This window comes from Amblyomma mixtum, chromosome 8 (assembly GCF_055824585.1).
Source record: "Amblyomma mixtum isolate Tamu chromosome 8, ASM5582458v1, whole genome shotgun sequence".
In the NCBI taxonomy this organism is placed as follows: domain Eukaryota; kingdom Metazoa; phylum Arthropoda; class Arachnida; order Ixodida; family Ixodidae; genus Amblyomma; species Amblyomma mixtum.
The window spans coordinates 140,355,516-140,373,397 of record NC_143019.1 but is presented as its reverse complement, the minus strand read 5'-3'; the positions used below and the strand labels follow the sequence as shown (position 1 = coordinate 140,373,397).

The 17,882-nt window shown below is 48.6% G+C and overlaps 1 protein-coding gene and 1 pseudogene across 1 annotated transcript in view; one reads left to right on the top strand and one right to left on the bottom strand.

Annotated features, from left to right (window-relative positions):
• Positions 1–17,882, bottom strand: part of LOC149334638 (uncharacterized) — a 72,619-nt gene that overhangs the window by 21,625 nt on the left and 33,112 nt on the right. The window contains exons 5-7 of the mRNA XM_089555276.1: positions 14,938–15,011; positions 3,678–3,835; positions 2,747–2,791 (exon numbers count right to left, since the gene is read on the bottom strand). Coding sequence (XP_089411402.1) covers positions 2,747–2,791; positions 3,678–3,835; positions 14,938–15,011 — 277 coding nt within the window. The remainder of the gene's footprint in view (positions 1–2,746; positions 2,792–3,677; positions 3,836–14,937; positions 15,012–17,882) is intronic.
• LOC149334639 (uncharacterized) lies at positions 6,308–9,228 on the top strand (annotated as a pseudogene).

The window sequence follows — 17,882 nt, the reverse complement described above, 5'->3', positions numbered from 1 at the left end:
CGAAATACTGCATAAACGCACTCGTGTACGGGCCGCACACCGTTTTCCGAAAGAAAATATTAAAAAAAAAATATCCGTGTAAGGGCCGCACCGAAACTTTCCACGACCCAAGCGGGAATAGCCATCGAAATGCAAGCGCCGAGGCCTCAGCGATCAGCTCCGGCTGCACGCAACGAGCGCTTGATCGCAGAGGCCACACAAGCGCACAGAAGCTTCCAGACGCCGCCCATAGAGGGCGCCCAAGGCCAAGCTCATTATCATCATCACCATCAACGTTTCCCTCCGCCGCGAGCTTTCGCTATCTATATTGCCATCAGCATCACCAGCTCCAGTTTTTTTTTTTTTTTTTGTTGCTGTCAAGTGCCGGGATCTGCGGTAGCGCGTTAGTTCATCGTGGTTGTGGCTCTGCCGCCCAGCGTTGCTGTTTTAGCTCGACGGGCAAACACCTTAATAGCTACACGGCTGAGAGTTTGCTCTTAAACACGGCAAGCTTGCGGCAGGTCGGAAATTCGATGTGGCCGAGAACTGCGGCAGTTGCGACTGCGGCGTGCCTAAATTTTCGTAAGCGACTCCAAGCACCGAGGTTTTCGGGGGCCTAAGTCGGGAATGTTTCCGGCCGGAGATGAAGCTTTCCGAACAGACGTTTGAAGTGAGCATCCCTGAAAACTGTGTGCGGCTGTTCTATGCGATGTCGTGGTACGCACTGTGGGTCCGCAGCAGCTGCGACGGCAGCAGCACTAGTGAGGACTAGTAGACAGCTCAGCAAAAACTTTGTTAAAATAAACAATGGGGGGGGGGGGGGGGGGGGAGGCGAGGCGTCGGCTTGCAATCGCGTAACTACAGTATTGATCACAGTGCCAAATTCGGGGTGCGCCTATTATGCGCGGAAATAAAAAAAGTCTGGTTTTTCGGGACCAAACTAGGGGTGCGCCTATTATGCGAGTGCGCCTATTATGCGAGTAAATACGGTATATTTTATAATTATAGTGCTTGGACATACTGAACATATTTATGATGTACAGCCTTTGTCAAAAGTTTAGAGCCCAGGGGGTTTGCTTCTGGGCTGCATTGCTTTGCTCGTAATGCGACCTCAGCGTCCCAAATCTCCTGAAGGTAAGAAGATTTTTGGTCCTGCTCCCTCCGATGCGTAGGACTTCCATGAGTCCTACAGGAGCGCCACAATAGTGCTCAGAAGCAAACCCCCTGGGCTCTAAACTTTTGACAAAGGCTGTACCTCAAAAACAATGTCATTAAAGGGCAACTGTAGCACTTTTTTGAAAATTTCACGATATTCAAGGATTCAAATCTATGTAGGCTGTAGGTAAAGCATGCCAAGTGTTTTTGCAATAGCATTTAAAATAGTGAAGTAATAGCCGATTGAATTACGCGGTTCTCCTCAGTGCACCAGAGGAGTGCAGGGAAACTCAGCAAGACGTCAGGGAAGGTATGATTTCAAATTACCGCTGCCGTCAGCCACATCCTGCCCTGACCTGTTAGACGCTGCCAAACAACTCTCGGCAGGGCTTGCCTTCGGTGGCGATGGTTTTTTTCTCTTCAAAGCAGGCGTTTGTGCGTTGGAAATGTATACCAATACCTTCGATGACGTCACCATGCCCCCCCCCCCCCCCCCCCACTTGGCGTTGTGCGCTGCAGAGAAGCTTGAAGGGCATCCGGGTTTTAATCGGCGATTACTTCACTATTTCAAGTGCTAGCTCAAAAAGACTTTGCATATGCTTTACCTGCAAGTTTCACACATGAGACCCTCTTCAGCTTGTTGATTTCAAAAACCTATGCAGTTCACCTTTAATATAGCTTCACATGGCAGTTCTTAGGCTATGGCTCCATTTCAGCCGAAACCAAATCATGTTCCAACACCGAACAAAACATCGAAACCAAAAGTGTCTTAATGATCCGTAAGAAATTGGTTAATTAAGCTTCAGTAATTTTCAAATATTATAAAAACTAATTGAGATATAACAAAACTAATTTCGTTTTTGAAAACAGAAAGAAGAAACACATCTGCGCACCCAATTTCATTATGATATCTTTAAGAATAAAAATTTTCCTTTGAAGACCCGCCCTTAAAGAAAAAAAATGCAAGAGCATTTAGGTTGCCTGCTATGGCGTCTACAATGAGTGCCTAATGTTCTTGTGATTTGGAACTGGTTCCATTGCCTTTGCAAGGCAGGCACGAGTCAAAACCTTCTAAAATGTTTGAGTGCCTTCAGTTCGATTATCATATGGGATTATACTAATCCGACCCACTAATCACTGCACCACAGCCAAACCTCATTATAACGAAACAGTCTGTAACGAAATAATGACGATGCCCCTTGGAAGCTTGGTCAACACAGGCTATAACGAAGCTACAGTTATAATGAAGTAATCACCGACCCCCTTCAACATTGTTATAGCGAGGTTCAGCTGGAATACATTTTCCAAAGTGGGCCAACTTTCAAATCATGGGGGCCCTCAGATTTTCTGCCAGGCTGCCACCAGCCATGGCAGGCAAGGTTACGCGACCCCTCTCGACCAATCAGAGAATTTCGGCACTGAGAAGCTGTAAATTTTTTTGTGAAACAACACCCCATATGCTGTAACGCGAAAAGGCCCATGCTGGTGACAGAGAATGCCTCTTGTGACCCCTACTAGGCTTCCTGTGTCAGAAAGGGTCAATAAAACTTCAAAAAAACTTCAATAAAAACTCAATAGAACTTCTTAATTCTGATTCTGAACGGCCACTCACCGACTTGCCCAGCCTCCGCCGGCCAGACCGGATGGCTCTGCCGCCCTGGGGAGAAAGAGAAGGAAAGGCACACTCTGCTGTAAGCCCTCATCATGTGCAACTGTCCAACCACACGATGACGTCACAGCTTTGCCCCAGGGGAAGAAACAACCGGGACTGCAATGGCGAGTCAAACGATGCTGCTCACATGACATTGCACTTGGGTGCAACCTCCAGGAAACATTGGAAAGCACACACAACACAATGCACTCCACTGAAAGAGCAACAGCCCAGCCACACTGTGTGCATGCCAGAGTGTGGAAAGTGCCCTCAGTAGGCATGCTCAAGGGCACCTACTGCAGAGTAAGTGCTTTGATCATCTTTAAAGAGACTATTCAACGAATTAAAAGTCGCTTGTAAATGTTTTCAGTGCTTAGAAGTGATGCTAAGAAGCATTCACACCAAGTATGAGTCTTCGGAGCTGGGCCAGCAATTTATTATGAATAGATAGGCGTCGTCGTGCACACAAGAAGACCCAGTGTACTATAGAAAGTACAGCAGCATGTTGTCATAGCGCAAAAAAAGTCAAACGTGCGGGACATTTACCACATCCATCATTTACTTTTGCCTTTCGTGCTGCTCTATAATTGAAACTAGCACAATATGTACATAAACGTGGCTGCGAGAAAATTATACGCCACCGACTACTGGTGCGGTTCACGGGCAACAAACATCCTGAATTTTCACCATGAAAAGATGACATACTGAAGGGAGGAAACGCACCTTCTTAGTTAAGAGGCATCGGCCAATCCCCTGGTGACAAAAGCACGACCTACTTGAAAAGAAAAATCCAATCTTTGGTGTTGAAATCATAAAAAATTTAACTGCACATTTAAAAGTACGCTGGGTGCTGATGGGCTACGGCACCAATCTGCACACACCACTCCCTTACCTTGGCGCTGTGGAAGGCCCGACGGGCGGCCGGTGACAGGTGGCGCAGGCTGCCAGCCAGGATGGCCTGGAAGCGGGCGTCCAGCTCCCCAAAGGGGTCCTCCTCCCACCAGCAGCTGGGGCCACCCTCGTGGAAGAAGTCACTCTGCTCATCATCCCCTGCGTCATCATCATCATCATCACTGCAGGGCAAGGGCCTCTCCCATGTCTCCCCAATTAACCCTGTCCTTCGCCAGTTGTGGTCACTGTATCCCCGAAAAATTCTTAATCCCATCCGCCCACCTAACTTTCTGCCCCCTCCGGCTACGCTTGCCTCCTCTTGGAACCCACTCCCTTGGGGGCCAGCAGTTATCTTGCCTTCGCATTACATGCCCGGCCCAAGCCCATTTCTTCCTCTGGATTTCAACTAGGATGTCATTAAGCCGCCTTTGTTCCCTCACCCACTCCGCCCGCTTTCAATCTCGTTAATGTTACACCCATCATTTTAATCCTTCCATAGCTCGCTGCGTTGTCCTTAGCTTAAGCTGAACCCTCTTTGTTAGCCTCCATGTTTCTATCCCATAGGTGAGCACCGGGAAGATACAGCTGTTGTATACTCCCCGGCTCCCCTGCAACGTCATTTTAATGCAACAGTAAAGGGGAACATCGCAAGAACAACATTAGACACTCATTGTGGACACCACAGTAGGCAATTTTGGAAAGGTGTGTCACCGAGCAGCAGAACATATGGCGGGGGAAAATTGTGAGCACTGCAAAAAGTGTGAACCACGACTTGATGGGATAAAGATTCTGGGCAGGAGCGGTGATAGCAAGGCACGGGAGGTCTTGGAGGCGTGCCACATAAGAGGAAAGAGTTCCGTGAACCTTTTCAAAGCTGAGATTTCATATCTTGAACGGTTGTGTTGACTGCACATGAGGTTTGTTTCTGCACATGCTTAGGTTTCGGTATATTTGCTCGCTTTTCAGAGATTAAAAGTCAGGTGAAGTGTGCACTTGTCCTACGCCCTTCTTCAGCTGTGTGTGTGTGTTTTTCGGTGCTACTGTTTTCCTTCCTCGAGTACAATGAACCATCTAGCCCAAATAGAAGTTCTTCGAAATTTTGACATTTTTGTTCACTGCTCATGTGCTGGCTTTGCACTACCAAAACAAGAGAGAAGCTGTGAGCGGCCAGCCAATAAACCAAAAATAAGCAATGATGGGAAGCACAGTGCAACATGTACAAAACAAAAAGCGGTAGGGGTTTAACGTAGTTAAACCTAGTAGACGTGCGAATACATGTATTTAGCCTGGTTGGTTCATGGTTTTGTTTTGTTGGGTCTTCGGCACATCTGGCTACGTATTAGACTCAGGATAAGCTCTGATCGAGGTTAAACTGGTCTAATCTGTTAGCTCCGCAGGCGGAAGTTGATGAAGATGATGATGTGCAATGCGCAGTGCGTGAGTGTATTGCAGTTTACCGCAAGGCGTGATTGGCTGCGGTGATAGCCCAGTGCTCTCGTGCAGTGGCCAGCGAAGCTGATCTGATCGCGCCGCCGGGGGTTCAAATCCCAGTCGCGGCACCATTTATTTTAATTCTGCACCCACAAAGTCAGGGAAGTCACAAGATTCTAGGTTGGGTTTGACCTCATGAAGTAGTGCTTTTGCACTAAAAGCCGTAAGCACATTGAAGAATACAACTGTCGGAAAAGCAACATCGTTCTCGCTCAAGTACGCTGGCAGGTCTTTGAATATCCGTGGGATGGTGCCGGGCCTGAGTTTCACCTTCTCGCATTGCAGCGACAGTGCTTCTTCCTTGACCAGGAGCGTCGTCAGGCCGAATTAAATCCGCTGGGGCCAAATACCTCTCGCAGACACGGACAAGCTTGGAGCAGAAGCTACATCCACCACTTTCCTCTTGGGGTATCGCCTGCTTCCATATTTTACGCTGCTCGGCGTCGCTTGGCAGACAGAACAGCGAGGCCTTTTGCTGTGTACCTCCGTAGCCGGAGCAGCAACCCGGCACGCAGCAAGTATTCGGCATCGTAGGCTTGCATGTCATGTGCACTGTACTCGTTTGCGAACGAAGGCAAAGTCAAGAGAGAAAATAGTTGCGGCCACACCACCGGCGTCCCGTTTCCATCTTTCCATCTTTATTGACTTTGGCCAGTGACCAGCAATCCTCATCACCATGATTCCTGACCAGACGGTATGCCGTCAAACCCTCGACTACATCAACGTCCCGTTTCGCGTCTAGTGTCGTGGCCGTACAGATGCTGGCTTGTTCATCATCATCATCGTCATTTATTGTCCCTTAAAGGCCCCTATCAAGGTATTACATAAGGGGGGAGCGTATACAAGGTTGATGTGGAAAACAAAGGTCACAAAAATATAACAATGCAATATAGGAACATAAAGAGAAGCAAAGAACGTAATAGTTAGAACAGTGCAGGTAAAAAATGCCTTTATTGCCCCCACAGGACTCTTAGCGCTGCCTAGTGGTCAACACAGTCAACATATGAAGCTCTCCCATAGCGTTACAGAGGAGTTTCATCACCATGAAAGCACTGAAGGACAATAGTTAACGGGGGAAGCTGGTCTTAGAAAAAAATTTTTTTGTTAATGAAGTCTGTTATACTTATGTTAACCTATCCTGGAGGGCGCCACGGGCTACCCAAGCTGTGTATATAATGACGCAACTAATCTATTAAAAAGGTCTTCTTCGTTCGGCTACTGGCGTCGTGCTTGCTTGGCTGGCTGCTGCTCTGCGTGTGCCAGCCGGCGATACAACAGATGGCGACGAGGTAAACAGAAGTGGACGCGAATAAGCTACAAGATGAACCTGCTTCAGACACCGGAATTCCTGCCAGCGCCGGGAAGGCCAGCCATTCCATGGAAGCAGTGGCGAAGGATGTTTGAAAATTATTTGCTGGCCTCGGGGGAACAACGCCCACCCTGCTGATCGTAGGAAAGCGCTCTGGGTGCACTGCTTGGGCGTGGAAGGTCAGCGCATTTTATACGCATTGCCAGAAGAACAGTTGTCAGCTTCAGCAGGAAAACAGCAAGACACAGATGCGGCCGATAAGACAACGACCAAACAGGATGAATTTGACATCGCCATGGTAAAGCTCGAAGAATATTTTGTTGCCACGACTAATGCCATCGTTGAGCGACAAAGGTTCCGCCAGCGTGCTCAGCTGCCAGGTGAATCCGTGGATGCAATCGTCACAGCTCTTCGAGAGCTCTCTGTTACATGTGACTTCGGTATGGAAGTGGAAGAATTCATTCGGGACCAGCTTGTAGAAAAGATGGGCCACCGCCAGCTACGGGAGCGACTGCTGCTAGAAGGTTCTGCTCTGATGTTGCAGCGTGTGCTCGACATTGCCAGAGCAATGGAAACGACAGAGCAGCATTCGCTGCAACTCGCTCCACGTACGGATGTTCACGTAATAGAGCATCATGCATCACCAACCGGGCGACCAGAGCGTTCTGCAGTCTCTATAGGGGTTGTTTCCGCTGCGGCTCCCCGCGGCACATAGCAAGTTCTTCAAGTGCAGAGCCAGAACAAGGACGTGCAACAAATGTGGTAGGCTGGGTCATTTCGAACGTATGTGCAGAAGTCTGGCAGAGCCAAGGCAATCCATGCCCATTCGAGGGGTCACTGCCGAAGATGACATTGGAGTTATGACAGTTCTTCACCTGGGGCGAAGGCATACAACAGGAATACAGGTGGACGTGGAAGTGCACGCTGTCACTATTTCATTGTTAGTGGACACCGGCTCCGCGGTCTCAATTTTGTCCGCAACTACATACGAGAGACTAAAGCTTCCGACGTCGTTGCAACCATCTACAGCCACCCTCTTCAATTTTTCACGCAATCGCATTGCTGTGCGGGGATGTTTCGGCGCTCCCGTTGTATTCCGTGGTCGCCAAGCACACGTGCTCTTCCATGTCGTGCCAGTTGGAACGGACATCCTGGGGTTGGACGCCATCGTCGCCCTGCATCTGCAAATCGATGGCAGGTGCGTAAACTGCATGACACCTTCGTATGCGCCTCAGGGCATTCCCAGTGAATTGCAGGCCGACTTTGCACACTTGTTCGATGGGAAGCTAGGGCTGGCTAAGAACTTCATTCACAAGGTGCGAGTTCGTGAAGGCACAACTCCAGTTGTTGCAAAATTGCGGCGATTGCCGTTAGCAGTAAGAGACAAGGTGTCCGAGGAACTAAATCGTCTTGAACGTGAGGGTATCATTGAAAAAATTGGCAACTCTGAATGGGTATCGCCGCCTGTCATTGTGCGGAAAAAGGACAGGTCAATACGCTTATGCGTGGATTTACGTGAGCCCAACAAGGCAATTGTCGTCGACAAGTTCCCGTTACCACACACAGAAGAGCTCCTGAATAAGCTGCATGGTGCAAAATACTTTTCGAGATTGGATTTGGCTGCAGCGTACCACCAAGTTCCACTGAGCCCAGAAAGCCGAGATTTAACAGCCCTTATCACGGACCATGGATTGTACAGATTCCGACGTGTATGTTTCGGCCTTGCTTCAGCACCGGCAGAATTTCAAAAAAATGATGACTGCGATTTTAAAATCTTGCAGGAATACCTTCTGCTACATTGATTACATCATCGTTTTTGGCAGCTCACTCGAAGAACATAACGCAAACCTTAGGCAAGTTTTGCATCGCATCAGTGACAACAGGCTGAAGTTAAATCAAAAGTGCATTTTCAGTGTGAGCGAACTTCCATTCCTTGGTCACCTCGTGAGTGATAGGGCGTGCGACCATCGCAGAGCAACATGGAAGCCATTCAGAACGCGCCTGCGCCGACGGACAAGGCGACGTAACGTTCCTTTCTTGGAATGACAGGCTATTACGCGAAGTTCATTCCGCGATATGCCGAGATGGTCAAACCTCTTCGTGAGTTGCTGCGAAAAGATTTAGAGTTCCAATGGGATTCGAAGTGCCAAACTTGTTTTGATGAAATGCGTCGTTTTTTGTCTGACAGATGCTTGCAGCTGTTTGATCCTGCTCTTGAGACCATCGTTACAACTGATGCGTCCAGAATCGGCCTCGGAGCAGTACTGCAGCAGTGGCGTGGTCACGAAGTGGTTTCTGTTGCTTTCGCTTCCAGGAGATTGACAGATGCGGAAAAGAAGTATTCCACTCGCGAGCTTGAAGCTTTAGCATGTGTATGGGCCTGCGAACATTGGCGTGTGTACCTGTGGGGCCGTTCGTTTATTCTGCGCACGGATCACCAGGCCCTGGTAACTCTGCTGACAACAAAAGGGGTGGGTCGCAGACCCTTCAGAATTGCAAGATGGCATGCTCGGCTACTCGATTACAACTACACAATAGAATTTCAGCAGGGCAGTGAAAACGCTGTGGCGGATGCGCTGTCACGAATGCCCCAATCTGCACTCGGGGGACACATGGAACCGGAAGGGCCTGATGACGCAGTGTGCGTTGTTTCGGTGTGCATAAGCCATGAAGAGTTCGTGGCTGAAACTTCGCAGGATCGAATGCTGCAGGACGTCATGCAGTGGACTACCTCGTCATGGCCGCCAAGTAAGGATCTACCATCAGGGGCACACCCCTTTCACTGTATCCAAGACGAGCTGTCTGTCGCTAGAGGGATTCTTCTTCGTTGCGAGCAGTTTGTTGTGCCTGCATCGCTAACTGGGCGCCTCCTGTCAGCAGCTCATGAGTCGCACCCAGGTATTTCACGGACTAAACAACGGCTACGTGAGAGGTACTGGTGGCCAGGAATGGACAGACAGGTGGAACATCTTATTCAGTCTTGCGCTGTCTGCCAACCCGTGGACAAATCGGTGCGACTAGTAGTGCCCCCGTTACAGCCGGTAGAGTTCCCTTCATGTCCATGGCAGAAATTGGGCATTGATATAGTTGGCCCATTTGCGTATGCACCCGCAGATAACCGGTTTGCCATCACACTAATCGACTACTTTAGCAAATGGCCCGAAGTGTGTTTCACAGCTAACGTCACGTCTTCAAACGTTGCATCATTTCTACGCAGTGTATTCAGCAGGGAAGGCTGCCCCGAAGAACTTGTGTCCGATCATGGGCCTCAGTTCACATCAACCGAATTTGAAGAATTCCTGCAAGAGAGAGGTATAAAGCATACTTTTTCTGCTGCCTACCATCCACAAGCGAATGGACAGATCGAACGGTTTAACAATGTGCTTAAGGATTACATCCAGGTGTGTTTGCAGGAAAAGTGGCCCTTAAAGGATGCCATCACAGAGTACCTTGGAGTATACCGGTGCACCCCACACGCGACGAGAGGAGAAAAACCTGCCCTGCTTTTGCATGGGCGCCACTGGATGTAGTCGGAGCTCCAGGTGCCCAGTTCTTCCAGAGGCCAGACATTGAGTTGCAAGCGTTGCGTCACAGAGTGGCCGAACATGAGCAGGCAAGCAAACAATACACGGATAGGCGACGAGCTGCCAAGCACGCGGCGCTTCAGCCAGGCCAACGAGTACGGGTCAAGTTGCCAGGGCACATTCCCAAAGGTGCTCTTAGTTATTCCCAGCCCTTGACGGTTGCTGAGCAGTGGCACCAGGACACCTACGAACTGGAAGATGGCCGCAGGTGGAACCGAGAGCGTTTAGTGCCGTACCCTAGGGAGCATCTGCCCGCTGCCGTCGCAAGTTTTCAGTTCGGCGCTACCCGGAACTTCCTTGGGCCTCATGCGACAACAGCACCGTCAACAGAAAGCTGCGCAGCTCAAGCACCACCAGCGAGAACGGAACCACCCGTAACTTTGCGATGATCAACGCGAGAGCGAAGGCAACCCTCGTGGTTCGCGCACTATGAAATGTGATTGTTGACAATGTGAAGTAGTCAAATGAGCCGCCACCTTGGCTCATTTTTTAGAAGGGGGGATGTTATAGTTATGTTAACCTATACTGGAGGGCGCCACGGGCTACCCTAGCTGTGTATATAATGACGCAACTAATCTATTAAAAAGGTCTTCTTCGTTCGGCTACTGGCGTCGTGCTTGCTTGGCTGGCTGCTGCTCTGCGTGTGCCAGCCGGCGATACAACAAAGTCACAATAATGAAATCTTCAAAGAACATGTATTTTTGCACGCTGATTCCAAACATGTGATTTATTTTTATGTGAAACAAGTCCTTGTGCACTTATGTAATAAGTCACGGAACTTTTTGTTTTGCCAAGAGCTTTCAATAAATTTTACTGCAGGAAACTTGCTAGGACGCACGGCATTGGCCTCTCTTGACATCAAACTATGCAATGAGGGCAAAATTATTATCCTGCCCATCATAGAAGTTGAGTTACAGGGTTTTGAATTTGACACTTCACAAACGGGAAGAAACTGATGATTTCAAAATCCTATAACTCACCTCCTATAAGAGGCAGGTTGATAATTTTACCCTTATTGCGTAGCCTGATGCCAAGACAAGCCAATGGCATGCAGCCTAACGAGTTCCCTGCAGTAGAATTTCTTTCAAGCTCTCGGCAAAAGTCACCTAACATATTGCGCAAGTGCACAAGGACTTGTTGTACATAAGATTAAATTGCATATTTGGGATCACCACGCAAAAATGCATGTTCCCTGAAGATTTCATAGTTGTGACTCCATTAATAAAAATTTATTTCAAAGACCTTCTTCCTGCCTTAACGTCAAAGACTGTAGCTATGCCCCTCGAGATTCCTGGTAACTGCGCCTAAACAAATGAATTCTGCAAAGCCACTGTTGGCTGACAGCTTTCGCATGTAACGCTATTTTGATGGGAGTTGTCACTGGAACAGGACGTAGTAATGTTCACACACAACAGCACAGAAGGTCGCCCACTCCACAAGCTACGCCACCTCAGAAGCACCAGCCAAGCACCAGCTTCTGGGGTCATTTGCATCCTTCCCAAACAGTGAAGCTGCCAAGACAACGGTCGCCCAGTGCGGAGGCTGGTAAACGAAGCTTCACAGTAAGCAGCACAGTAGCACCATCTGTGGTTAAATATTGCAATAAAGGGTTGCTTCAATCCTGGTCCAAGCTGTTTCCAGTTCCCCGAGAGCATGGAAAGGTACAAAGTATAGAGGGGACGGCTTCATTTGCAATCCTCTCAATGTAGCACTAGTTTACTTGAGAAGAAAAAAAGATGAACAATTTACCAGGTTAAAGTTAAATGTGACCCACGTGCAATCGCACGATGCACAATCACACCTTCTTTGGTACACTACACCAGTTACATCCCGTGCAGAATGTGTTCTTCCACAGTGTGCTGCAATCTGAACACGTGACTAGAAATGGCGTGACGCAAATGACTTCCCTTCCTCTCGGCGTGATGCACATTTCCCCCTTTCAACTGAGCTGAGACATGTTTCACCTTGGGGTCAACTAGTTCCACACTGACGCAGCTGCTGTCCTCTCCCCTTGCCATCCTCAGGCTTCCACTGCAGACAGGACGGCTTTGTCGGCAGCAAACCATCTATAGTGCTAGTCCACTGATAAAAACACTAGTGCAGCTTGAGAAGGGGTGATAACTCCAGTAAAGTTTTGTGTACATGTGCTAAGGCTAGCATTGGTGGCCACACTGCAAGCTTCAAGTGTGTGGGGATGCACTCGCCTCCCCATGGTTCGCTTTCCCGCGATGCACCCCAGCTGCAGTTAGCTCCCCCGAAACGCACTCTTCCCAGTTTCGTTACTTTAACTAACAGGGGAGGGCGCTCGCGTCGCAGCGACACCAGCGCCACGGATGGCGTTTTGCTGCACGCTCGCGGGGAGCGACGGGGTCTCTTCTCCTTGGGACCGGGAAGCTCGCGGACGTTTAGCTCGCGGCTCCGCTCTTCGCCGCGGGCGCCTCGTGGTCAGAACTTGCTCCCGCCACCCCGTCCCGTCCGGCCTCGGAGATATTCCCTTTGCCCTACCGTGGGCGAACGTTCGCTCGTAACCGTGCTGGTGAGTCGGACATCCTCGATTCCTCAGTGTATTTTGTTGCTAGATGGCGTTATTGTTGCTATAGCAATAAATGCCTTGTTTGTGTCAGCCAGTGTGTCGTTCCTTTGTTCCCGTAGAGCAAGGCCCACCGTGGTCGGCGTGCGCTCGCGACCACGGGGTGGGGTCTGCGCGGGTTTGAACTCTGTCAACCACGGTTAAGCGGGAAGAACGCATATATCTCCCCAGTTTGAACCCCACAAGTGCAACCTTTCATTTTTTGCTGGCACCATAAATGCTTAACAGTACCTTTTGATGGGCTAGTGGTGTGGCATTGTGTTCAGGAAAGTAAGAGCATTGCTAAATTTTACACAAACCACATAGAAAGACAGAGAGGACGGGCGATGAGTACAGTCGACGACCGATTTTTCGGACTCTCTAGGGACCGCGAAAACGTCCGAAAAATCGGGCAGTCCGGAAAATCAAATTTCACTGAAAAAATCACGAACTTATTACCACTATGCCGGAGAAAGCGGCCAATTGTATTGCACACATTCTAAAGCTCCTCATGACTATATTTCGTCGCGCGAAATACCGTATGAACGCGTATAAGGGCCGCACTTTTTTTTTTTTTCCAGATTTGAGGGCCAATTTTTGGGGTGCGGCCCATACACGCGATATACGAAAAAAAAAAAATTTTTAAGTAAAAACACACCAACCAGGGAATGAGCGACATTTATTCTACGTTCAATCGTCACTCGCGAAGTATTTAGACTCCTGAGCTGGTGCTGCGCTCTGGTGCACGCTCATGCCAAAAGAAGCCGCACAGCATGTCCGCTGTCAACGCGTAGCCGTTGTTCCGAAATTCCATCACATAGAGGAGCAGCTCTTCTTCCAGTTCAGGAAACTCGCACGGCTTGACTCGGAAAGCGCGCTTTTTGCAGCTTGTGTTTCTCTTTTGGTTGCACCATCATCGGACGCACTTCTCGGCCACGTCGAATTTCCCGCCCGCCGCACGCTTACCGACCGCGTTCGAGAGCTAACTCCCAGCCGTGTAGCTTAAGGTGCTTGCCAACGCGCTAAAACTGTGGAGCTCGGCGGCAGCACGCGAAAGCCACTATCACGGCGAACGCGCTAACACGCATGCTAACACGCCACGAAAGGCTGGAGCTGGCGATACTGATGCCGAAGTGAACAGCGGAAAATCGCGACCGAGAAAAATGTTGACGATAATGATCACGGCACCATCCATAGACGGCACTTGGAAGCTCCGGTGCGCGCGCGTGGCCTCCGCGAACGGCGCAGCGCCGGAGCAGATAGCGGCCGCGATAAGATCCGGCGGCGCGATAAGATCCGGCGGCGCGCCCGAAGCGCGCTTCGATCGCGGAGGCCACGGCGTGCGCGTAGCCTCCGCGATCAAGCGCTCCGCGATCGTATTCGCGTTCCGTGTTCGGGACTAAAGACTCGGCACAGATGAGTTCCGTGAACTCAGACTACGGTTCAAGTTCGTGCGGCGGAAGACATTCAAGGACAGTACGAATTCGAAAACACGCGAGCGCAATGTGCCGACTCGCGCAGAATTTCAGCGTCGCAAGAGGCTCCCTTTAAGCTTGAATTTCGTTTTGTTTGATCAAGTTTTCGATATCTCCTGCAGTCTGAATTAATGAGGTTCCACTGTACACATTATATGGCGGCTTGGGTACTGGCGGCGAGTGCGAACGAGGTCCGAAAAATCGAGTGGTCGGTTGCGGTGCGTCCGAAATTTCAAGCGCTCTTACACATTGGCTCTATGGGCCATGTCGCGGTGCCGCGAAAAAGTCCGAATAATCAAGCATGTCCGAAAAATCAGGCGTCCGAATTTTCGGTCGTCAACTGTATTCGTCTTTCTGCACGGTTTGTGTAAAATTTAGTGCTGTTTTTACTTCCCTGAACACCATAAACGCTGGTTGCCTAGTGCTCAGGGCCATGTTACAGTAACCGCACAAAAGTTCAACTATTAGACAGTTACTGTGCACTCTTAACGCACACGACAACACAATGGTTTTGTGATTTGTTTGACTGCATACTAGAATGTACACTTGCTTCTTCACTGACAGTATATCTCAGTAAACTTGACCTGGACTGTAGCTGTGTATTCTCATTTCTAAACTCACTCCTGCAACAATTCCAAGAAGTGTCCTGTATTGAAAAGCATGAGTTCCGTGCCTCTCGTGCCTGTCTGCGTTTGCAGGGCTCAAAGGCCTGCCAGAATGTTAATCCCAAGTAGGATTAGCAGTATGCTCAAATAAATAAAAAATAAAATCATTCAGGCCCCCCCAGACACAGGCAAATGCAGCAAAGCAGGAGGAGAAAAGAGGGTCACCACCTTCGCGTCCTTCATCGTTGGTCAGGATGCCGGCATCACTCTCACTGCTGCTCAGGCTGCTGCTGCTGCCCTCCCTGCAAAGGGAACAGAAGAAGACTCCTCGTGAGGAATGGACTCCACAGTCTTTGGCACCATCCCTCAGAACCACCAGGCACAACACCTTTGAGGGGACTTAAACACATCTTGCATACTTGTTCCCACATCAACATAGCATGCAGCCATATCATAGAATGCCAATTTCAAACATCTCACCTGGAAGCAAATATGGGGCAAAATAATGTATTCTAATTAGCTCATTTTTTATCAACATTTATAGTACAGAAAAATCTTGTTACGAGAGACATTTGAAAGTGGTTTTGTTGGTTTTCCTATGTTTGCCACGTTAACAGCATCGCATACAAGAGACACGGCTACAACAGACACTCGGTGACTGAGGACAACTTTTTTGGGTCCCTAGAGTAAATTCCTCACTATTTAGAAGAGAGACACAACCCAGATACGCTCATGCAACGCGGCCGACGTCATACCAACTCGTATGCACTGCACTTTTCATTCCCTTGCCTCCATTCATGCCACACATCACATAGTTGCGATTACTGTGTCGCTGCACTGAAATTGCCATATCACAGACTGCGTGTCCGCATGGAGAGATCGTGAACTTCCTCCTCAGCTACTTCATGGTTACAGCCCCGACAATGTATTCAACGCGGATGAACTTATCTAGTCCAACTCCTCAGTATTTTTAGAATTTTTGATTACATGAAATCTTGGTTATAAGAGACATCTTTCTCGTGTACCTTGAGTGCCTCTTGTAACGAGGTTTTACTGTTCAGTTAAAAGAAGCTTTTTTAAGAATATGCAGACATTTGCAAAAGGCCCACCGCACACACTAAAGCTAACAAAATGCCTACAAAGTCACCTTGTTGATCATAAATAACAAAGTTAGAAAGAAAAAACAATGTGGCAGTAATTACCAATCAGCCCGCATTTGACCTAATTGCTATTTTCATGATTAATGGAAAATGAAAAGGTATAGGATGTGCAACAACCTTTGCAATTGTCAATATATGCTTAAAAAACCAAAAAACCCTTTTAAACATTTTTTCTTCAAGAGTGGTGTCACATCTTAACGACATAGCTTAATGACTTCAGCTCTGAAGACCGGTTCAGCGGGTGCAATGCTCTAGTTTTCATCAGGAACATCTCATTGCTTACCTTTACCCTGAATAACTCGTTTCAATCAGTTTCATTCCAGTACTGTCACAATCAAAACGAATGCAGGGCCGCGCAGTTCGCATTTCTTTCGAAGCCAAAGCTTCACTACGGGACCTCGGGCTTCAATCACAGACTGTGTAAATTTGACCTTCAGCCGAGTCAGAGGTCAACCCATGAAAAAGAAATTGAATCAATATCCATGACTGGGAGTTGAACCCGTGGCTACGCAAACATATCTCCTTTAAGGGACAACACTCAGTGAGACCACTAGGCTATCGCCACAGCCAACACGCCTCGTGTTAAGGGGGGACGAGGGTCTTAAAACTGACCTTTTTATTTGTGGCTAGAATCTGACGAAATTCTGCACACAGATGCATTTTGCTCTTCTGATTTTAAAAAGCAGTCATAATTGAGATGGTGGCCTTAGATCAAAAGTTGTCTCGGTAATTTCTTACACAGCTTTAATGAACTTTCTCGCTGCATTTTGCTGCTTTTAATTACATGAATTGATAGGCAGCGAATTCCCATACCCGATGACATCCTTAGTTTTGTTGTTTAGGCCACGTATAGAAAGCAATTTACTATTACCTCAACGAGTTGCAGGGTAAAATACTGCGACCTTTTACTCTCGACATAGTATGTCGGGGTGACATGCCTTTAGAGAAAAACGAAGAATGTCATCGGGTATGGGAATTCTCTGGCTATCAACTCATGTAATTAAAAGCAACAAAATGCAATGAGAAAGTTCATTAAAGCTGCGTAAGAAATTACGTAATTACATTCTAGACTGCAAGATCTGAGACCAAAATCTCAAATATGATTACATATTTGGAATCAGAAGAGAAAAATGCATCTGTGCGCAAAATTTCATGAGATTCTAGCCATAAGTAAAAAAGTTAGTTTTAAGACTCTTGTCCCCCCTTAAACTGCACCACACTGTCACACTGTGCATAGGAGAGTGTCGCCTTCATCAACTTCCATCTGCTCCGTCCCGCGACACTGCCTGCTCACCGTTGAATTATACATAGCACAAATCCGTGCTTTCGCACTAACTCGAATGTGGTAAACATTCTCTGCAGTTTTTTTTTATTGCCCCACTACACTCGACAATTCTGGTTTGGTTCAGTCTTGCATACTGGAGCTTTGGCTACATGCCCACATGCTACATGCCCCCTCTAGGACATTCTTCATTTATGAGCTGCCACACTTGTTCAAGGCTCTGCATGTACATAATGTGAAGTGTTTCGATCTGGACATCACTTCTCACTTACATCATCATCATCATCAGCCTGACTACACCCACTGCAGGGCAAAGGCCTCTCCCATGTCTCTCCAGTTAACCCTGTCCTTTGCCAGTCGCGGCCACCCTGTCCCCGCAAACTTCTTAGTCTCACCCGCCCACCTAACTTTTGGCCGTCCCCTGCTACGCTTGCCTTATCTTGGAATCCACTCCGTTACCCTTAAGGACCAGCGGTTATCTTGCCTTCGCATCACATGCCCTGCCCAAGCCCACTTCTTCCTCTTGATTTCAACTAGGATGCCACTGACCCGCGTTTGTTCCCTCACCCACTCCGCCCGCTTCCGATCTCTTAACGTTACACCTATCATTTTTGAAGCGAAAAGCTTCACTAGGCTTGTCAACACCGCACTTCGCGTGGGCCACCCCTGGGCGCCGCCACGGCGCGCCCTTTCTCCTCCTCGCCACCTGTTTACTTTTCACCACTGCCATG